This window comes from Ciconia boyciana, chromosome 10 (assembly GCF_034638445.1).
Source record: "Ciconia boyciana chromosome 10, ASM3463844v1, whole genome shotgun sequence".
NCBI lineage: Eukaryota > Metazoa > Chordata > Aves > Ciconiiformes > Ciconiidae > Ciconia > Ciconia boyciana.
The window spans coordinates 23,144,859-23,168,730 of record NC_132943.1 but is presented as its reverse complement, the minus strand read 5'-3'; the positions used below and the strand labels follow the sequence as shown (position 1 = coordinate 23,168,730).

Genomic DNA, 23,872 nt, shown 5'->3' with positions numbered 1-23,872 from the left:
ATCAGGTATAGCCCTAAATCATTTTTGAAAGAGACTAGTCTCCTCCCTAATTCAAACTCCCTTCTGCCTTGAGGATCTGAGTACCATCTGCCCTCTGCTGAAGAAAAGCAGAGCTCTCAGTGCCTATTCTCTCATCAATGAAGAAAAACTGGGGGCATCTGATAGAAGACTGGAACACAGAGTGGTCTCTGAAAGCATCCTTTGCTTTCTCAGCCCCCTCAACGTGAAGGAAAGAGAAGGAGAAAGAAAATCTATACAAGTGACTGTTTCCTCTATCTAGAAATCTTTGCATCATTCATTGGAGCAACAAATTTTGTAGAACACTGGCTTTATCTTCCTCACTCACAGAAAAAAAACTGAGAAGATGGATTTTACTCAGCTGTACAGGCTCCCGATTAAAAACCAGCCTTACTTCATCCCTTCTTGTGGTCTTTCATTAAAGGAACATATTGAGGGTGGGGTAAGGAGGGTGACTGCATATTTCTCAGAATTCATATCAGGACAGAGTAGGGGGAAGTAAAAATGCAATGCCCTTTCAAAAAAGAGAACGTATTTTGATGGACCTCCTCTTTCTATTGGGACAGAAGAATCAAGTTAAGCACTACCATTTTTTCCACTTCACTTTACAAAGACAACATATATATGAAAAAACCCAGATACTGAGACACAGACTGGAAGGAAAGAATACAAGGTTCTTATATTAGTCTATACATAGCTGACAGCAAAACCAAAAGCTTTGTTTACACAGCCAACCAAAGCACGAGACCTATTGCTATGCAATACAGAAACAGTCCTCCAAGATACTGCCACAAATGACAGCCATCAATGCTATGAATGTGGAGCTATTAAAATTAAAGCTAGCCACACATGATTTGGGAATGACACACTATACTAATCTCATAAATGTCAGCGAAGACAAGGAGGGATGCATACGAAAAGGGCATAAATTTAACAAGGTAAGACTGTAGGGAAAGGGGGAGGTAGCTAAGGAGCTGCTCTTCCAGCTGTGCATGCAAATCAGGGTGCCAAGACCCTGAGTGCCTCTTTGGCTAGGAAAACAGACAGGGGCTAGCTCTCCCACTAGGTGGTAGAGAATTTGCTTGTAACTTCTCTTCTCTGCTCCCAGTGACATCTGGCTGGGTAAGCAAAAGTGAAGTAAGAAAAGTAAGTTCCCGTTTTCCTGAAGCAGAAAGGATAAGTTGGGGCAAGTGGCTACATGTTGTTTAACCAGTAGTAGTCCCATTCCAGCATGCAGAAATCCACTTCAAAGCTGGCCTCCAGCCATAGCATCTTTTAAGAAGACTGTAGATGATGGCATTTTCTGATTGAAAATGGAACATGACTTATAAGAAGAATAATAGTGTTTAATTCACTTGCAAATATATGGAATCAATACAAATATTATTGCATTCAAATGCTTATTTAAACAGGGTCTACTTACCATCTTCACCACTTTCTCTGTATGTTAGATTAAATACCAGGAAGAAATGAATAACAGCTGTAGATGGTCTGACCAAAACCAATGAAATGTTTCAGAATACAGGAAACTAGAAATGCTCAAAGGTAACTGGTCGGTAAGGAACACAAGGATATCATTACCTCCAAAAGAATTGGATGGAAATAAGGAAGAAACAGGCTGAATGACAGGAGTAACTTCCAGAAAGCAAGTTACTTCAGTCTGTCATTTAAATTGTGGATAGTCCATTGTTTGGATACTTAAAATTAAACAAAACATACTAAAATCATACAAAGAAAACGCTTTCAGTCTGGGAGATGACCAGCTTACATATTTATTTCCATAAACACAAACTGTAAGCTTATATTAAAATGTCTTCTTAAAAGTTTATTTTTTTAACCTGTAGTTCTTATGCAATTATGAAGTAGTAGAAGCCTGTAAATCTGGATTGCTGAATTGAAAGGCAAGAGAAATTAACCATTTTGTAGCTGATCTGCCAGGCACCCTCATAAGTGATCTTATAACTTATGGTAACAATACAGAAGGCTGGATCCAACACCTGAAATCCTTCAGCCATGGATAAATGGAAAATTGCTGACACCAGTCTAACCTAACAAGAGGTCACAATGAGTACAGGTGGTATATCCTAATCTTAGTGGTCAATCATGATTTCTCTCTCCTGCAGTGCAAGCAGCAATGAAATGCTGCTCTGACTTGAGGTATTTTTAACTCTTGGAATGAAAACAAAAATTTTGAGCTTAGGGTGTTAATATAAAAATCACAAAATATAGATATATTTAAAATATATTTAGCTAGCATTTTTTAAATTATATAACATTACACCCAGCAATATATTATAACACCATTTTTGTACCTTAAATGGCACGTCAAGTTATGGTTACAAGTAATCATACTTTTATATGTGAAACATTCATTTTGAGTCCTTTGTATTTTTGGAAAGATATTAAATTGTATTGACCAAACACATCATAGCTAAAAACCTCAACATTATTTATCCTTGTACAGCATACACCACTTAAAGTAATACAGAATAATCTTTTAACTTGGTCCAACCTTCCCTCAAAAGCTGAGCCTTAGATTTGATTATCCAGAGTCCTGCCGAGCCAAGACTTGAATATTTCCACTGCTTGTATACTAAAGACACTCAGCAACCAGAGTTTATCAAACTGCGGTAAAAAGTGCTCTGGATGACATCACTTGTATGCTTGCACTTTCTCTGCAGTCAGCACCTTTCCTGCAGGCCTCAGTAAGTGAAGAGTTTAGAAAATTATTTGCTTAATGAGTATTTCAAGTTCTTCTTATGGGAAAACCCTGCATTACAGTAAATCTGAACAGAGTAACCATTCAGAGCATCTTAACATTAATGGTATAGATAGAAGGAAGGACTGTGTGATCTTCCTGGAGACAGTGTCTGTGACACCGACAGCTATAAAACTGGAATCAAACATCACAGAGAAAATGATGGTAGTTTTGAAACTTTTTTAAAAGTCTTATTCACATGAAGAGAGATTCCTGGTTGCTGATGTAGAAAAGGCTCCTTCTGTGATCCTTATTTAGGTAAATAAAACTAACGTCTGACAGAGACATTAAAAACACCCTGTGATTTAAAAACCAGCAATATGGCAGCAATATAGAAATAATCTCATTGTGCTACACAGTAGTAGAGAAGATTTGACAGTTTGGGAAAGGAAGGTAGAAAAAGAAATTCAACATAAAATTTTGATATATGGAAAGCAAAACCTTGAATAAAGAAGAAAACTAAACAAGCAGAGGACAAAACGTTCTCCAGGTTTTGTGCCACTGCTGCATATACTAAAAATGAACTGAAAGGTACATCTTTCCATCTTGCATATGCCTGCATATGAAAATCAGAAAATGTAACCTCAATGTACTAAGTGCTCAAAAAGTACTTTCTGGAGAGGATGGAATATTTTTTTAATTTTTTTTTTAAAGAAGAAAACTATCTGGTGAGTAATACCACCAGTGAGAAACACAAAAGAAAAAAATATAAAAAGAAAAAACATACGCACCTGGCTACTGAATACATAAACAGAAAATCATTGTCAGGTGATCCAGGACTCTTACTATAATCTGTATACTTCTTCTGTGTGGTACTTTTTATATCTTTCATTACAGATTCCATTTCTTTACTGAGATTGGTTTCAGACTATGAACAAAGACACCAAAGAAGATTAGTTAATTTTACCTGAAGAAATGCAATAGCTGATCACAAAGCGTAGCACTTTCATATTTATAAAAACACATTTGCAGTTATGAAAAAATATACATTTAAAGCCAATATTCTGTCTCACAGAAGTGTTATAATACTCTGAAAGTTATTCTGATTTGTTCTGAATAAAAAACATCACTGTTTTGTCCATCTCCTAAGTTCAAGAATTTCACTGCTTGCATTATTTTAAAGTATATTTGCATTGCACAAGTACACGAAAATAACACAAAGTGTCTCCATCAAGACTGGAAGGCTAGAAAAATTTAATAGAATTAATTCTATCGTTCAGAAAGACCTCATGAAACTTTGTAATACATGAGCATCTGCAAACTGCTCTTTCTGCAAAACAAATAATCTGTACCTTAAAATGTTCTTAACAGACATTCTTTAAATAGCTTCCAGTTACAAGGATATTGGTGTTTTTACATTGTAAAGAAATGATAAATGAATTTTCTATTACATGACTCAATTCTATGTAAATTACTATGGAGATAAGTGAAAATGTACTCCACAAAAAATTATATTAAACACATCTTGTCATAGCTTTTTAATTGTTTAATTTTCGTAGGTAATGCAATAAGTGCTGTAAATATTTTAAATTTCTTGATATGAAAAAAATAGTATGCTATCTTCCATATCAGAAGAAAATGAAGTTTCCCAGGTTGTTGAGTTTCTAAGAGTTCACAAATGCAACATAATGTAAAAACTGAAAGGTAGAGGCAAATTAACAAGGATCTTTCTGCCTTACACTGATGCTTACTGGGAAAGTTCCCAGCTGTTCTTGAAGATCTTCCACCTCTTGTACAAGGTCTTGCATACACTTGTTACTATGACTTTGCCAAAGGCTTCTTTCCACGTTGTTTCCAGGACAACAAGGAAGAACACTGTTAGCAAACTGCCTACAGAGGGGACAGGTAAATTCTCCTTTGTCCACTGAAAAACCCTGGAGGACCTGGTCATTCTAAAAGAAAATAAAGAAGATGTAGCTGAAATTTGCAAAAGATTATAATTTTTAGTTTGATATTTCAGGTGTATAGCTAAAGAACTAAGTCTAAAACCAAAAAATGTAAAGAAAGAATAATTGGAATAGCTTTTCATTTTAGTGAAAAAGGTCTTAACTACTAGAGACTATCTTACAATCCGCCAACCCAACTAATTTTCCTAATTTTTACGTACTCTTCATTGTCAACAATATCCCCATAATAAACTAGAAATATTTCAGTGGGGTATTTTGAACATTTCATGTGTTGTCTCTTTCTAGCAATTCCCAATACACTTTGAGATTCCCTTGATAACACCTTTTAATCTATCAAAAGGCAATTTTATTTTCAGTCATGAGAAATATTTGAAGATATTTCTCAGAAGTACAGGCTGAAAAACCTAATCAAGTAGCCATTGGAGGGCAGCATAACAAAAACCCTGATTATTTCTTCTTTATTATGAAGGATCAAAAAACGGATACAGAAGTCCGTGTTTGGGAAGTGGGGACATCTCCCAAGTACTCCTGTTACTGGCAAGCAACCTTGCTTCAGCTTCATGAATTGCCTCAACGGTTTCCCACTGCTGGGAGAAGAGAACTGCTAAGTTAATAGTGACTATAATTTAAACTTCAAGCAATCATCCCAGAATGCTGAGGCATTCTGGTGAGCCTGCTTTTACATACCTTTCTGGATGTTGACCTCTCATTGTATTATGTAAAAATAAATGTTTTATCCAGATTAACACAAGTCTATATAAATTATTTCAGTACTAAGAATGCTAGGAATAGTCAAAATTATTATGCACTCATCTAGATAGTAGTAATATATGCTAAGATCAAAAGTTCACTTAAATAATCTAGAAATCTTCAAGAATACGATGAGAGGGAATTAACAGTTTATTTCAAGTTTAAGTGAGAATCCACCAGGAAAGGGACTTCAGTGTCTATATGATGCAAAAGATTACTTTTTCCAAAATTCTGTAAAATTAGATTCTACCATGAAAGCCCAGATTTTATTTAATCCTCTTGATGACTCAATTGCCCCGAAAGCATCTTTACAGTTATATGGAAAAGAACGATTCATCATGGGATCCAGTAAAGGTGGCACAGCTTCCCATTTCTCTAGAGGTAAATTTCACAGTATGACCAATACTGACGCTAAAAATACAAAGCATTGCTCATAGTTTTTCTCAAAATGGAAACAAACCATCAAAACTTATGAAAAAATAAAACTAAAGAAATATCACATAAAGTAATCTTGAATACAAAAGCAGTTTCATATGCAACAAGAAGTCATCATTTAGTCTTCATTTTATTATACTAAATAATACAGAAAGAAATGATTGCTTAAAACCTGATGACTTCTACCACTGCTGAGCTTGTGATAACATTCTACGGTGCCATTCAGAAGATCTGCAATTGGGCTGCAAGAGGCTGAGGGGGGTGAAGGAGGCCAGCAACATCAATGGAACACTACCGTGTTTACTCAGACCATGTGAAAATAAGGATGTCTTTTCTAGCCAACAATTTCTGAGGCTTGACTAACAAACTGTATTTTAAAACCATATATAGCAGTAATTTCCCAACAGTATTTTCCAAGGAGAAAAATAAAAGTATAATTCACAAGAGTTAAACTATTTTAACTCATTTCTCTAAACTGCATGTATATACATAACATATACCATACATAACTGGCGATAAAAGTCTAACTTTTTGTAACTGACTTTTCATATTAGGAATTAACCAAAACCATGTTTATATTTGTAAAAATCCCCTCTCGTTTCTTCTTCAGTTTCTCTTTAATTTCTAACACACGTTAAACATCAAAATAGGAATCTGAAACAGAAACGAACAGTGTAAGAAATGCTTTACCTGAATATGCACACGAGAAAAAAAAACCCAAAACCCAGTGATTTAATTTTTTAAGAACAGGATTAATTTAGTCAAGTATTTTTTCTGATATATCAGAATAACTGAAAACAAAGGACTTTTGTTAATAAAGTCAGGATGTAATAAGAGACTTAGTATCTACAGTTCTTGAAGCATAGTAAAAACATCTTGTCCATTCATGTAAACCCAGCCTTTCTTTCTCTGAATTGAACAGCATAAATCCAATTGACTTCACTAAGAACAATTCAGATCCAAATAAAAAAAGATATCTTTAGTTTTACTTACCCGTAAAGATTCCATGTAAGATTTGTGACAATCTATGTGTAAAGTGTGACCGCAGGTTTGTACATAAACACCTCCTTCCCAGCCTATTGACACTGCTTGCAGGCAGGAACTCTAAAACAAAGCAAAAACAGTAAGAAAAAAGAACAGCAATATATATAATGTTGTAAAGGTATTTACCACAACTTATTTTAAGATTTAAAAAATATATAGATTTTTATTTGCATGCTATCTAATTAAAAGACATGCTGTGGAAATAAAGAAAAATTGTATTTTGTCAAGTATTTACTTGTGCTAACTTACATGGCTGACATTATGCTATTCTTTCTAACAAAGAGCCAAACACTTAAGTTAAACTTCTGCAGTTCTTGTCACTTAAGATAATGACTTCTTTAAAGAACTTCTTGTATTACAGCATGAAGATAGCTCTAACTCTACCATCTGTTCCAACAGTACAAGTTATCCCACGTCCAACGGCAATATACTGCTCCAATACATTTCATTCAGTTTTGTATGTAACCAAAATAACAAGATCACAGTTATATAATTAAACCCCAATCTGTTATTAAAATTCAGTGTAAACACTTGGGGTTTTTAATGAGTTGTTGAACAATATTGTATATAACACATCATAAAGGAAAAAGAGAACAAATACTTGTTTAGTTAATTGAGTTTTATACTAGCATTGTTTTGAAAACATTGGCCTTATTCAAAGACTGCACTTATAGCCCACATGTCAAAATTAAAGTTACCTCACTGATAGTTCTCAGAAAAGAATGAACTGAAAAAACAGTCACCACTGGCAAACTTATGATAAGGAATCCTAGAAAAATCTCTTGCAGAATACATAGCTATAGTCAGTCTAATTATTAAATCTCCATTTCTCAAAAAAATTATTCCATACACAGATTGGAATGTACATTCTGGATATACATTTAAAGAACAGAAAAAGATTTACGGCTACCAGAATTGGAAAACAATTCTTAGTGTAGAATCACCGTAAAATGGTCTTAATGTACAATGCAAAACCAGGGTACCTTGAATAACCAACCCTGATAGCTGCATTTTCTAAGAATGTCCTAGCATCTCATTTTTTTCCTGAATATGAGCAGGAAATCAAAACCAATTTGCAAATTCTAGCTACAAGACATGCTCCTACTTACCTTGCCTCAACCTGACATTCATAATGTGCTACAACCCTCTCAGGCCATAGAACAAGAAAAACTTTTTTTCCTCCTGGTTCCTGCATAATTTAGTAGACTGCACTATGAGTAAGGTCATATAATATACCTGGATAAGCCCCACAGGACAAATGTTTCATTCAGGAAAAGCATTATTTATTGCATGTATTTAACAAGGCTACTTAGTAGCTTTTGCATGAGAAAAGAACCAACCCCAAAGCCTTTGCAGAAAGGCTTTACTCTATTATTTTTGAGTTCAGAAATAAAGGAGATTACAAAGCAAGCCATAGGCTTGGGATGGAGCACACCTATATCAAGTTATTGGTTACAGAGTGCTATGTCATTCTGAAAATAGTCCTATCAATCTAGTATAGGAAGTTTTATCTCCTAATCCTTAGTCATACCTCTCCATATTAAAAATAATAACTTTAGTGATTTTTCCTTTAATGGGCAAGAACTCTACTCCCTGACTGACAGCAAGCATCAAGTTTCAGCTAAGAAAATGCAAAAGGAATCTCTATGGAGAGAATTGGCCTGTTTTGCCCAATCTGTATATAGCATGTAGCTTTGGAATATTTTTTTTTTCTTCTAGTAGAATAAGCTAGATCGTGTTTCATAACTTAAAATTTTCACATCTAAGTGAAACTATTCTCGTCTCCTGAAATCTGCTGTTAGAGGAAGGACACTTACTGGGAAGGACACAGCTGATAAACAAAAGAACTTCTTATTGCTTAGCTCAGCTGAACAAGGCGCTCGAGACACTAACAGATGTTTCCATTTTTATGCCAAAAGAAATCTAAGGATTAGTTCTTTCATGCAGAGACATTTTTTAGCACAGTAGTGACCTGGAAACTTGAAAGCAAAAATAGATAATTCAACTAATGTTTGAATCAGGACTGGAATTTTTGAAAGCAGGATGTATTTGCTCACTGCATTACAGTATATTTTAGACTATCTGTTGGTAGTGTTACTGCACAGAAAGGGAAATATACACTTCAGTGAGATCAAGTTTTTGAATAACATTTTGCTTGGAACTCCTTCAATTTGCAGTATGCAAACATGTCAAAAAAAAGCTACAGTATTGCTTCAATGTTTTTAATCACTTCAGTAGGAAAAAATATTCATTAACTATTTGAAACAATAAACAAACAAACATCATCAATGTCAAAAGAAGAAAAGCTTGTCCACAGATTTCTGAACTCAAATATCTTTTGTTCAGAAATAGTTTCCTCCTTACATCTTTAAAAGTTTTACTTTCTAGCAAGGAAATGTATAATATTTGCCTCAGGAGAAGGTGCTTTTCTGAAAACATTGCTCAATTTTTAAAACTATATCAATTATGAAATTTACTCTAAATTAATCTACATAAGCAAGCTTGGTTGCAGTTGGCAAATTTCTATTATCTGTGGATGACAGATTATGAGAAAGCTAGGAATCGTGTAAGAGTAAAAATTGCCACAGTTTTTCCTCTTTAAAGCTTCTAAAGGCTGATTATTTAGTTAGATATCCCTAAGAGCTGGTATGTCACCTGGGACTAGTCTATAGGAGCTAATTTAGGGTCATAGGTTACATATTCTTCTCCCCCAGAATGATTTCTCAGAACATATCTTACATGGCTGTTTTATACACTATTAAGGAAAGTGACAGGCAGCACTTCCACAAAGGTCTACAACTGAACGAGTCCTGTTAAGCAACAAGAACTGGCTCTCAAAATTAATATGAAAAGCTGTAATGTGGTTTTGTGAAGCAATGCAAAACTCTGCTTGGAACAGCTAGCAGAACTGCAAAACAGAAAATAACATACCAATTAATGTAAAATTGAACTTCAGTAACGTTGTGCAGAGTTGAGGATTCAGCAGAAGAGGGTGAAGTCTTCTGCTGGTCCCTCCTTCCCATCCACTCATTCTCCCCTTCTCTGTAGTGGCTCAGAAAACTGTTACAGGTTAAAACAACTCTTTCCACTTACTCTGTGCTGCCAACAATACTTCTAACTGATTAAGAGTAATTCCTTGATCAAGTTTTCTGAATGGCCACAAGAAAACTGGTGTTTTGAAAGTAATCCCTAAGACAGCAAAACCACATCTTAATTGTCTCAATCACTGAATTGTGAAATATCTTCTTCTGGAGAACATCTTCATGGATATTTGATGACTATATAGCCTGTAGATACACTGGATGCCTATGTGGAAAATATAACTAGGGAAAAGACAGATGCTATTTAAAAATAAGGACCCTGCAACATGACAAAGTGTTCACTAAATGTAGAAATGAAACTAGGAGGACTCCTAGTAGTAAGTTGTAATTTCATTTACCTTCTTACACAAATTTTTCATAAGTGGTAGTACCGTTCATATTAAATACTTACATCTTTAAAGTATCGCTGTAAAGTTGTAAGCCTCACATCATGCAGTGCTGCACAGGTATCCCAAGGGTATATTTGCTCCTCTTCAGTAGTTGGTAGTTTCTTTGGCTCAGTGCTATTGCGGCATTGTCCCAACACTGTATGAAGAAAAGAAGCAATAAAGAATGCAATGGATAACAATATGCTAAACAATTAAGAAAACAATCAGGAAATTCTGGTTTGTAACTACAATGTGTTTTTTTGATGTTAACCCATAAAAAAATTATTAAAGAAACTAAATACTGAAAGTTGTGCTTTTGAACTTGTACATAAAGTATATATACACTCACAAACACAAATACATACGCCGATGCTATTTTATGTTCTTTTTCTTTCAGTATCTGTTTTCCTGCAGGTCTATTATATACTGCTGGGTTTGCAAAAGCTAACAGGAACTACGAGGGAATGAAACTGTTCGGACTTTTCCCAAATGTTTAAAAATTTTCTCAGTACACTTAGACCTACACATGTGCCTCATGGAGGACCATCCACAAAAAAAGGGAAGACTATTTTTCCAGGCTCTATGAGACACAACAGTATTTACTCACACATACTGAAAGCTACAGAAACACTTCTTGTCCAACAAGTCACACATTCATACCTGAAGATGCTTGTAATAGTACAACTAGCCCTGTAGGTCTGTCTTCAGTAGAAGGACCACTTTGTCCACAAATAACACAATCATATATGGCCTCAGAAACATGCTGTTCTGATGTAGCGACCTCCATGGCAATATCAGCATCTGGCGATTCTAAAAAAGGATAAGAAAATTTATATTAAACAGAGAGAAAGAAATTCAATTGCATCTGCATTGAGGTAGTGACAAAAAAACTCCAAAATTATCTCTCTAGTTTACCTACAACTAAAACATTGACTGCTACTTGAAACTGATCTTGCTGCTTCAAACTGAAAGACACCTACACAATGAAGTGCAAGTTTTCCCATATTCAAAGTTATTCCCAGTGGAATTAAATGTTTAGTTCAAGTTTTGTATTAAACTTGATCTCTTTAAAACTTCTATAAAACAGAGATCTAACTTCTGTTTCATTAGATACTATTGAAAACTCTGAACAGACCGAGAGGAAGGGCAATGAATATGCATCTCTACTAAAACCACATTTGTTCATAACTGACTCTAACAACAATTAGAAGGAAAAAGTTAATCTGGAGACCTTAGAAATAATTTAAAGATGCTTAGACAACGCGAATGAAATGTGCAACTGAAAATGAAAGATTTTTTTTTTAATATGAAACTTGGACAACCTTTAAAAATTTGGGGTGCATTCGGAAAGTAATCTGCTGCTATGCAGCAGATGTTTAGTTTAACATTTACTGTATACAAGATGTATCAAAGATCTTGTTTTCTAATGGTCCACATTATTATTTCCTAGGTGCACAGACAGAAATGTTCCAGGCTAAGGACCAGCTTCAAAATATTGAAGCAATTGCACTTGATGTAGCTTTGTTCACGTGACGGTGGCAGTGGTTTCAGGGCAGGGCACTAACCAAAATAGAAGTAATTTTATGTTATGTTACAGTCCAAGGTAAGAATTCTTTATTGGCTTGAAAGAAAAGCACCTTAGGACTAGATGATCCTCTCCTGACTGCGCAGGAACACATACAGTCAAGCCTCTTGACCTAGAATATAAGGGTGCTTTGTTTCTTTCCTAGAAGATAATTTTTCCAAAGGAAAACACTTCCTCCCTACCTTCAACCATGCCTTTTATCTCCTTGATTAAGTAGGCCAAAGTGCTGGATAGAGAACCCAAAAACCTTGAGTGCAGCAACAGTCCTCATGCAGAACTGCTTTTAGGAGAGCTGCTCTCTTCTGAAAGTCCACTACAAGTTCAGCACAGGGGGCCTGCTGCTATAAGGAGAGGCATGCTGGATGCCAGGCAGCATCTTTCTTTGCCATGAAAAGCTCCATGCAGTGCTCTCCCTCACAGGGTAGAATCAAAATTACACTGTTTTAATAACTATTTATTTCCCAGTCAGTTATTGAGGGTCACACGAAAATGAACTCCCATCTTCACTGACATACAGTTAATATTGTACACACGTCTATCACCATCTAGTGGCAGTCAGATATACAATGAAAGAAAAAGCAGAATGCATCAACCGCAAACGTTTTTTATTCTTTAACTCCAAACATCCAGCAAACCTAGGAGCAACTGTAGCACAGAAGGGAGAAAGTAAACACTAAAGCTATTTTTTATATTTAACATCACCTCATAATTGTGTAACACACACTCACATATACCTGTGTATCAGAAGCACATGACATGAGAATGATTAGAGAGTTCCAGCCTTCTTATTTATCTTTTTCTAAAATATTGTCAATACAACATAAAATATGCATCCATTCAATATATTTAAGAAGTGTAGTAAGAGAATATAGGGTTTCAATCTGATTTTGAACAACTCAATGGAAGTCCTCAAAATCAGTCAACATTTAATTTACAAAATACTATTCATTCATCATAAATTGCTTATTTTAAACCTTAAGGAAAAAAATACAGATCTTATTATTTAAAAGGTGTTTCAAACCAATTCAGTATATGCAATCTATATTTCTATTGCCTATGTGCAACAGGCACATAAAAATCCAGCTAATTTAATTTTAGAACTCAATGGTCAAATGCATGTTTCCTTCACAACTACTTAAACCTAGTGCTAGGCTACTTTGGCAAACAATAAAATTTCAAGGCAACTAAACTTCTAGCATGAAGGAAGACTTCCCAATAAAATAATTTCCCCCAGAGCTAGTGAAAGAAAACAAAGTAAACTTACGCAAAATCCATGGGTAAGAGAAATTGGCGAGAATTTAAAATCTCAAATAATTAAGCAGACAAAAAAAACCCCAACCAAACAAAACCCCCCAATTCTTTTTGAATGGACTATGATAAACCTTGATTACTGGCTTAAACTAATTGTTAGTTTGGGCTTGGGCTATGGTTTGTTTGAGAGGGTACATTTTGGCAGCATAATTCCTGGAGTGAAAATATATCAATGGCAGTCTGGAAAAAAGAAAGCAAGCTATGCATATAGCAATGATCTCAACCTTGTCTTGCTTGCCTTCCTGAGTTTCGCCTCTGTGGAGCTCCTGCTTCCCCAGCTACATGATCTACCTACACTGTCAAGGACCAGGATGAACATGTTTCAACTCAAAATACTGTTGAAAATGAGACAGACTCTTTCCTGCAAACTTTGTTCTAAAATATTCCATTAATGCATTGATACCTGTGAATAGAAAATAATTGGCATGTCTCCATTCTACTTCACTTTCAGTTATATATTTCCTATTTCACATGGGGAAAAATAAAAGTAAACTGCATTTTACTGCAATAGTACTTATATGGAAGCTTAAAATGCCCAGAAATTTGTAGCTCCACAGCTTCTTCTTTTTTCTTTTTTCTCCATTTCATATAAACAAAAGTAGAGAATTGCTTTGTGTTTTCCATGGCAACTTGTGAAGTATGTATTTAAAATGACTGGTGTTATAATGCTATTTTATTCATTTGATTTAGAAAATATAGGTTCTTACCAATTTTTAAAGCACAAGCTAACACTTCTGAGCTCCCAGAATGCAATTATTAAAAGACAGCTTAATAAAAATTATTATTTTATTAAATGTCCTTTTATATTTATGAAAAGTCTTTATAGTTAAACATTGATTGTAATATAATACAAAATTCCTTCTATTCTAGCTAAAACCCCCACCCAAATCACCACCAAGAACTGTCACATGAACAAAGCTACATCAGTTGCAACTAAAAGGTGAAGAATAATCTAAGTCTCCTTATTTTGCTTCCACTGGCACACAAACCCCCAACATTTTTTTGCCAACACTAGGAAGATACTTCCATGAAAATAGTCCCAGAACACCATTGCCTTATTGAGTCCCAAAGGAATCCTTTGCCAGCCTTTTGCTAAGATACTGATCTTGAGGCATATTACTCCTCCACCTTTCAAACAGGTTTTGTAGGAGCCTGCAGTTTTGTTTTGCGTGAAAACCACTGGCACCCAAAATAAGACATCTCATCACTCTACTGGAGATTCAGAAAGTAGGTAGTGGCAACAGGAGAGCAAGGAAGACCAAGGTGGCTTTAGTTGCTAGGCTGAAGCATGTCATACAAGAAAGCAAGTGTATTTTATGTCAAGCATTCTTTGGAATACAAACCAAAGATGCTTACAGTTTAAAACTCTGACTCTCCAAAGATTTAACCTAACTGATTTCACAGAGACTTGTCCTGATGATGTCAATGTGCGTGAAGAAGGAGTACATGAGAAATACAAGATAAGACACATGGTATTGGTATCAATGCACCAAGTTTCTCTCATGAAGTTTGTCTAATGTTTTAACACACCCCACCCCCTTACAGTGGGTTCTGGGACTCTTCTTTGTTCTTGTGAATTATTTCAGAAATCTGGATAAATATGAACCTCATTAAAAGCAAAGATAAAAACAATGAATGAGGATGAAAACATTTAAAATGTGACAAAAATCCAGGGTAGTGCCAAACACTATAATTCCCATGGGTTTTTTAAAAAGTTAATTATTTAGTTCTTTGTTTGGTTTTGTACCAACAGGAGTAAGAGACCCAAAGTTACAAAATCCTAGCATTTCCCACTTCCTAGCAAATACTGATCAGTCTGCTAAAATCTAGCACAGTTTTATTGCAGAATGCATTGCTGCCTGAATTTTATTTCATTTGTACTCTCCAGTGTTAAAGATTCTCTCCCATTCTTTCCCCTACCCAGCAAAACCCCAGAACTGAAAGGGCTCTGTAAACTCAGTAAATAGTTTACAATCTCTGTTGACTGTAGCTGACATTTTACTGCTGTATACATTGTGTATCAAAGTGGCCCTTGGCATCAAAGCAACCGTTAGCATGATAATATTCTTTGCCCTGACCCAGCATATATATTCTCAAGAGATCAGTACCTAATTTATTTTTCTATCTGGGTTCAGAAGATTGAGTGTTAGGAAATGTAGGTCACCTTACATTAAAACTCCGCACTTCTTTTTAACTCTAGCTAAGGAACGTTCGCTTGAAGGACAAAATGACGTCCTGCCGAGACTCACATCATCGGAAAGAAACACAAAGATCATACTGCATATTTATCACAAGGCATTAAAAAAAAAAAAAAAATCACATTGGGCACTTCAGAGACAGCAAAACTATTGAAGGAATGTGAGATATCTTAATATTTGTAATTCACAAATTAACCAATTTGCAAATTTTCACTAAGATACATTTGATTAAGTAGTTCAGCAGCTTGCCTGGAATGGATCATAATATTTCATGTTTATAAAACTTAGATAGACAGATCATTACAAATATCACTGTAATTTGTTAAAGGCTACTATTAACCTGGAGCAGAGCGATTTATTTTTGTTCTTATGAAGTCCCGCCTGAAAGGCAGTGAAGTTTCAAAAATCTCTTGCATGGAGTTCCACATCACGACAGATAAACCATAGTCTCACACTGCAACAAGTGCTCTCAAAACAAAGATGTAAAAGTAGCTATTACTAGGAGACCAGAAGGCCTATGGAGTTGACACTGTATGTGACTACATGACAACACATTTTTGACTCACTAGACATTCTCTCCTCAGATATTTCAAGAGCTCTATCTGCTGCTCCTAGAATGACGTTTCTTGATTTATTTTTCTGCTTTTTACATTTGTCCTGCAATCAAACAGCTAAAGACAGCACAGTGGATTCTGTTCCATGCTAGTTCATTAACATAACTGTTTCTAAATTTCACTTAATTACTTCCAGGCAAGCTTGAATGGCAATGCAGTTCTGCAGATGTCACAGAATATAAATAGAAAGTAACAGGGGGCACAAATGGAAAGGGCTAAATATTCGGAATTTCTTCTACAGTGATTATATGCAAGAAAATGCCAACCTTTACTTTCAGAATCTCAGATGAATTTGTGAATTCCAGTTCAAATAAGCAATTTTTGCTGGTAAAATGAGACATATTTAATATTGAAAAACGAACATGTAATTGGGTAACTTCCTTTTAAGCCATATTTCATTGCAGCATCCCAACAATCAAACAAGAGGAATGCCTCAGGGGATTACAGAATCACAGAATCGTATAGGTTGGAAAAGACCTTTAAGATCATCGAGTCCAACCATAAACTTAACACTACCAGTGTAACATTAATAGTGGCTCTGTGCACTTTAATAAACACTTTGGAAAATATTAAGTTTATGGTGTTTTAATAAAATAATCTTTAAGCTTTGACTACTCTTCATTATTCCTATCATCTTCTAAACACATTTATTTTTAGAGTATTTTCAGTCTTTTACACTGTCAAGAGAAAGCTATTATGAAATTTTTAAAAGTGCTATACCCAAAAACAATTAAACCAGTTCTCATGTTTTACTACTGAATCACATCCACATTTCATAGATGGAGAAGTTTTAAAAGTTGTTGATGATGATAATAACAATAATTTGCTCAAATGACACTAACTGAATCAGTGACAAAGCCAGGGAGCTGAGGCCTCACCATCCCTGCATTCTGACAGTGGTATTACTATTACAACAAACAATCAAAATTAAGAAATTAACCTACTGCTGAATTTCAACCTATAATAAAAGTAACAGGCAACAGAGTTTGAATGTGTGAGAAGAGAATGCATTTTAGCTGACTGATTTTAGTATGAAAGGATTTTTTTGTTTTGAAATGTACTATTTCAGCACAGCTATGATACAATTCAGGGTAAGACTATTAAATACTTATATTAGTTTTAAATTGAATCACTCCAGAAAGACTAGTTTCAGAATTCTTACCATGTCTTGTGTTTTAAAATTAGAGTAACAATAGTTTCTGCAACTTTTTCAATAATTTGCTGTACATATAGAGACTGCATTCACAGTTGAACAAATTACTTCAGTTAAAAAAAAATTAGAGCAAACTAAAGAAAATATTCCTGGCAAACAATTAATCTAGTTTTTTAAATAAATCCTCCACACTATAATGGAATATGTACTTCCTTTCTGCGAGCTATTTTAATGCCAGTCAGAACATAAAAGCTAGTTAATACTGGACTATAGTACAAATTCAGTGAATTTTCATCACAAACCCAGAAAACAGTATGGCAACCTAGAAGACACTGAAAAAAGTTAGTGAAAAAGCAAAGCAATTATTCAGCTAACACAGTGCCTGGAATTCTATTAAGCTGTTGCCAAGAGATGTCTTCATGCAAAACAACTTTATGAAAATGCAGTCCATTAAGTTGATTCTATCTACTGCTGTGCATGACCTGGTATAATTGACAAGAAACACTGCATTTTATGTTGAGATATCTGAAGTTATTAATTGTTTAAATACTAAGAAACAAACAATTTGTGTTGCATGCCCAAGAACTTTTTAATGCACAATCATAAGCACAAAGGCCCAGGTCTGCCTATTACAGAAATCAAGGCTTCTTTTTATTATTTGACACACGTAGTTAAGTAAAAGCTAAGTGTTCCCAGTCCTCCACACAAATAAATGGTGTGTAATTTATTGATTTAACTAGTATGCTTCATCCACAAATCAAAGCAGTTACCTTAAACATAGCTTATAAAACTCAAGCATGGCAGTATTTATGCATACATATGTATATATGCAAATACAGCTATGACAGGGAAACATATTTCATATATAAAAATATCAACTTTAAAGTTGCAGTATCAAGAAATCAAAATATAGGTGACTGCAGAATCAAAGTTTCCCAGTTGCTTTCAATTAGCCACAACTGTAAAAAGACGTAAATTTTAATAAGTAGAACTGTATTTCTTCTTCCCTTCTTCCTTACTTCAACAAATAGATTAAAAAGAAATAGCCAGCCATTTAATAAGCATGACTTAAACTCATTCTTATCTGTGAACTTTGTGTTATACTGCACACTCTCCAAACCTAACACCATATATATAGTCATTAATTTGCTAAAGAAATTTCAGTGATTGCTGTATCCCAGACCTTCATAAGTATGAAGGAATAAATCTTCTCATCAACCCATGAGCTGAAAGCGAATTTAATAATTTCAAAAAAAAAAAAAAGAAAAAAAAAGAGGACTTTTTCAGCAAAAACAATTGTCAAAATATTTCTAATCAGTGCTTACATCAAAACTACATAGCGGATGATATTTGATTGAAAGAGGGGGAAAAAAGAAAAAAGATTCCTGCTTTTTCTTATCTTTCAAAAGTGCTAATTTTCAGTGAAGTAATCCAGATGATGAAAATATTTTCCATTCCTCAGTTAAACACAAGCAAACTAATCAAGATTATGTGCTTCTACACAGCAGAACCTGAAAGAACTTGTCCGTAAGAAAAACAAGAGCTGATTCTGCTGTAAAGCCTGTACTTGAAACAGAATATAGTGTCATCAGTTATAACAACCAAGATGATCTAAAAATTATGCTTTCCTTAATTCTATACATAAATTTAAAATGCAAAACTTTTATCTTAACAAAATTTGAGGCTCTATGAAGAAATAATCTGAAATTTTATTATTACAGATTAAAGAAAATGCAATCTTTAAAAGACAAACTAATTTTGGGATGTTTTATATTAAAAGGTAAATACTTTAAAACATCTCACACACATTTAATCATTTATCCACTGTATATTAAGAAAAAATAGTAATAAAATTATGTCCTACAGATAAAGTGTTCTCTTTTAAATATTTCCAAGATAATTTAATCTATTCTTTAGCAATTATGTATTCAGTATTATCTGTCCTAGAAAACACAACTTAAAGCCTCTTAAGTATTTAGTGAACAAGTAGATACAGTAGTGGAATCCGAGCGGAGGGTTTTTTGTTTGGGGTTTGTTCGTTTTTTTTTAAAACTGTTTGAGTAAAAACCTTAATACTAACATGGAAATAATTAAAAAAAAGAAAAAAAAGAAAGAAAAAAAAAGAAAAAAAAATAAAAGAAAAAGGCAAGCAGTCAACGACACAAAAACTTACCAACATCCATGGCAGTTTCCATGAAGCTTTTCTGCCTTGAGGCAAATTCAGCCAACAATTTCTGTTGCCTTTCTCTGGCCTTCTGTCGTCTGAGTGGAAGAAGAGGGGGGAAGAGGAAAAAAAAAAGAAGAGAGTATATATAATGATATAATGGAGGAAAAAAAATTAGTTTATAGTGTCAGGCTGATTACAGTTGCCAACTTCAACAATATTATTCAAAATTCAAGTTTTCTCTAAATAAAGGATTAATTTTCAAGCCTAAAAAAGGAATCTCTTGCTTTAAAAGTAGAGGTTTTTTAAGAAATAAGGGTTATTTATCTTTTGAGTCTGAAAGAAAGGAATAAAATCCTGTCCTAAAAAACCCTTCAGAAAACCAAAGGATCCTTTAACAAATTAGGACATGGCATCATAAGAAAAAGAACCTAAGACCCTATTCTTGAAAGTTATTTTTCTGTTACATAAGGGAAGAATAACAGGGTGAAATGTCAACTGCTGTACAAAAACAAGTACTCTTGTCAGCAACCAACATTTACAAGATAATAATAATAATAATAACAACAACAACAACAAACCTACCTCACTCACTTTTGATATCAAGCCTGATGCCAAGGGAAACAATTATGAATAATTTATTTTCCAGCTAAGGTTCCTCATACTGGTTCCTTCTCCCCCACCTCCACCCTAGATAGTGGTCACCAACAGCTTTTATACCTGGACTTAAAGAAGTTTGAGATTGCTTCCAGATTGAAGGCCCTTATCTCCCTGGAGCCAAGCTGACTTCACTAACTTTTTCCTCATTGTTTAACACAGCTCTGGATTTACAAATGGAAGACCTTAGAGACTCATTCTTGTCTATCCTTCTGTTTAAACTGTATTAGTGATCTGTACAAGGCTATATGACCAGCTATTCTATAACTCCCTATATATACATACTGCAGCGCGTAGAGGAATATTGATGGATGTAAAAAGATAAATAAAATAGACATTGATTTTCTTCTTCCTGAGGTACCAAGAAAGGATCTTTACTTTGACAAGAGTTTACAAATTGAGGAAATGGGAGGGTTCAAGTGGGAAACCCAAACAAAACTCACACCACAGCTGCTCATCACATGGCACATGCAAAGACCTACGTACCCCACAGATGAGGGCTTTTCGCAGCACCTCCCCAGTGCAGCTAGAGAAGCTCTATCAGAGCTACAAACTCTGTGCATCAGCATTTACAGTTAATCCCTCCCTCCCCGCCCACTCTGAGATGATTCAGATAACGAACAAGGGATTTAAAAACATCACTTGGCATCTGATATGCTGACGGGATGCTCTTTAGTCTCCAGCACCATCTGATTATCACTGCCCTGGCACAGGAACAGGCATGCACAGGCCCAAAGCAGCTAATATACTGTAACCTGTTACCCTGAGGTGGCCTGTTTATAAGTCAAAGCTTCTAACTTGTTTTCCTAAAGGCACCTTAAAAACCCAGCTATCTCTGCCCATTTATCTGTCACATTGTACAGCCACCATTTCTCAAAATAACTTCTATTTACAACAATCCTAAGATTCATTATTCTGAGGAGCATACCAGGGCATTCATTAAACCTGTTTTTATTTATTTCTCCCTGGGAATTTCTCACTATACGCCTTGACTAAAAGCAGAGTGACTGTAAATAGAGGCCTTTAATAAGAAGACATAAACAAACTCTGACAGATTCAGTGCAGCACAGTAATTTTCCGTGATGGCCCATGGGAGTATGACACTGCAATTGAAAAAATACTGCAAGTAGCTCAAGCTCTCTTCTAGCTCTGTATTTCAGTTTCTATGGCGACAACCCATTGCCTGAGTGATGCCAAGTTTGTCCTTATATGTTGAAGTAGCCAAAAAGGGTGATCACTGAACACTCAAAGATCTGCTTGATTTTCACCAATACAAAACTGGACTTGGGGGAAAAAGAAAACCAAACCAAACCAATCAAAAAATCAAGTAAAAATTGCAGCCTGACTATACAAGATCAGGTTCGTGACCTCCTGAGGAACCTGAACATATATAAGTCTATGGGACCTGATGAGATGCATCCCAGGTCCCAAGGGAATTGGCTGATGTAGCTGCCAAGCCACTCTCCATGACATTTGAAAAGTCATGGTAGTCAGGTGAAGTCCCTGGTGACTGAAAGAAGGGAAACATTGTGCCCATCTTTAAAAAGGGTAGACAGGATGACCCTGTGAACTACCAACCTGTCAGCCTCACCTCTGTGCCTGGGAAGATGATGGAACAGATCCTCCTAGAAGCTATGCTAAAGCACATGGAGGACAGGAGGGTGATTCGAGACAGCCAGCACAGCTTCACCAAGGGCTAGTCCTGCCTGACCAACCTAGTGGCTTTCTATGAGGGAGTTACCACATCAGTGGACAAGGGAAAAGCAATGGATGTCGTCTATCTGGACTTCTGTAAAGCCTTTGACATGGTCCCCCACAACATCCTTCTCTCTAAATTGGAGAGATACGGATTTGATGGGTGGACTGTTCAGTGGATAAGGAATTGGTTGGATGGTCGCATCCAGAGGGTAGCGGTCAATGGCTCAATGTCCAGATGGAGACCAGTGACAAGTGGTGTCCCTCAGGGGTCCATACTGGGACTAGTGCTGTTCAAGATTTTCATCAATGACATTGACAGCGAGATCAAGTGCACCCTCAGCAAGTTTGCAGATGACACCAAGATGAGTGGTGCAGCTGACATGCCAGAAGGATGGGATGTCATCCAGAGGGACCTGGACAAGCTGGAGAAGTGGGCCGTGTGAACCTCATGAGGTTCAACAAGGCCAAGTGCAGGGTCCTACACCTGGGTCAGGGCAATCCTCGGTTTCAGTACAGGCTGGGGGATGATGTGATCGAGAGCAGCCCTGCAGAAAAGGACTTGAGTGTACTGATGGATGAAAAGCTGGACATGAGCCCACAATGTGTGCTCGCAGCCCAGAAGGCCAACCATATCCTGGGCTGCATCAAAAGCAGCATGGCCAGCAGGTCGAGGGAGGTGATTCTGCCCCTCTACTCTGCTCTGGTGAGACCCCACCTGGCCTACTGTGTCCAGCTCTGGAGCCCTCAGCACAAGGACATGGAGCTGTTGGAGCGGGTCCAGAGGAGGGCCACGAAAACGATCTGAGGGCTGGAGCACCTCTCCTACAAGGACAGGCTGAGAGAGTTGGGGTTGTTCAGCCTGGAGAAGAGAAGGATGCGGGGAGACCTTATAGCAGCCTTCCAGTACTTAAAGGGGGCCTATAGGAAAGACGGGGACAGACTTTTTATAGCAAGGCCTGCTGTGACAGGACAAGGAGCAATGGTTTTAAACTAAGGGAGGAAAGATTTAGACTGCATTTAAGAAAGAAATTTTTTACAATGAGGGTGGTGAGGCACTGAAACAGGTTGCCCAGAGAGGTGGTAGATGCCCCATCCCTGGAAACATTCAAGGTCAGGTTGGATGGGGCTCTGAGCAACCTGATCTAGTTACAGATGTCCCTGTTCTTGCAGGGGGGTTGGACTAGATGAGCTGTAAAGGTCCCTTCCAATCCAAAGCATTCTATGATAAGCTGTCAGTCTATGAGATTAGTCATTTCAGTTATCACACTGTCCATTAAAAAACTTAATGGGTCCCCAATGCCATTATGGATTTGAGGAGAAGAAAATAGTCACTCAGAACAAGAACGAACTGGAAACATTTCTTTTCGTCATTACGTTAGCCCCAGAACTTAACCGAAAACTTAGTGTCCACAATAGATCCTTGAAAATATCACATCCTTTATAGGGGGAAAGGAATGAGCTTACCCTTTTCTATACGAAAAGTTACTTCATTTATTGATTCCCATGCTTATCCTGTACATAAATCTAGCACTACTGAGTACCACAATAATGAGTAGGTGTTCAAGATGTAGCTGTGTTTTATCTAAGGCAGCCATTCCATCTGGCATTTTCTGAAAGACAATTCTACACGCTAACCCTTGACTGTTTCTCTCATTTACTGAACTATAACAAGGGATGTTGAAAATTAAACCATTAACTGACCACTTGTAAGAAAAAATTAATTTTACTTTGTAAAGTATGTAACTTATAAAAAAATTAAACTATTTTTAATTTTTTTATGTTTAATTTTCGAGTACAGTGTAGGTCTTGGACATATCAGAGATAATTTTGTGAAAAATTTATTTTCAAACAAGTAAAAATAGCAAGATAAATAAAGGTAATCCAGAAACCAACTGAGTCAGATAGCTGCATGTTTCTACCCAAATTTCTAGAACCATCATCATATAGCTGATTATATAAACCATTAATACATCAAAACACTGCACAGACAAGCACTCAAGAGTATTCTTGTCCATTCCAGCCTGTGCCCTGTCTCTACTTCAGTGAACGTGGCAAGTTCTCTGACCTGACCACCCCACTCTCTATGCCCCAACCGTCTAACCCTATCCACT

General features: G+C 35.9%; 1 protein-coding gene across 6 annotated transcripts in view; it reads right to left on the bottom strand.

Moving 5' to 3' along the window:
• UBR3 (ubiquitin protein ligase E3 component n-recognin 3) overlaps window positions 1–23,872 on the bottom strand; it is a 122,454-nt gene that overhangs the window by 40,133 nt on the left and 58,449 nt on the right. For 4 of the 6 annotated variants that reach the window (XM_072875426.1, XM_072875425.1, XM_072875428.1 and 1 more), the window contains 6 exons: window positions 19,416–19,504; window positions 11,042–11,191; window positions 10,405–10,538; window positions 6,862–6,972; window positions 4,456–4,668; window positions 3,508–3,644 (listed from right to left, as the gene is read on the bottom strand). In XM_072875426.1, coding sequence (XP_072731527.1) covers window positions 3,508–3,644; window positions 4,456–4,668; window positions 6,862–6,972; window positions 10,405–10,538; window positions 11,042–11,191; window positions 19,416–19,504 — 834 coding nt within the window. The remainder of the gene's footprint in view (window positions 1–3,507; window positions 3,645–4,455; window positions 4,669–6,861; window positions 6,973–10,404; window positions 10,539–11,041; window positions 11,192–19,415; window positions 19,505–23,872) is intronic. The other 2 variants (XM_072875427.1, XM_072875429.1) reach the window with 1 other exon arrangement.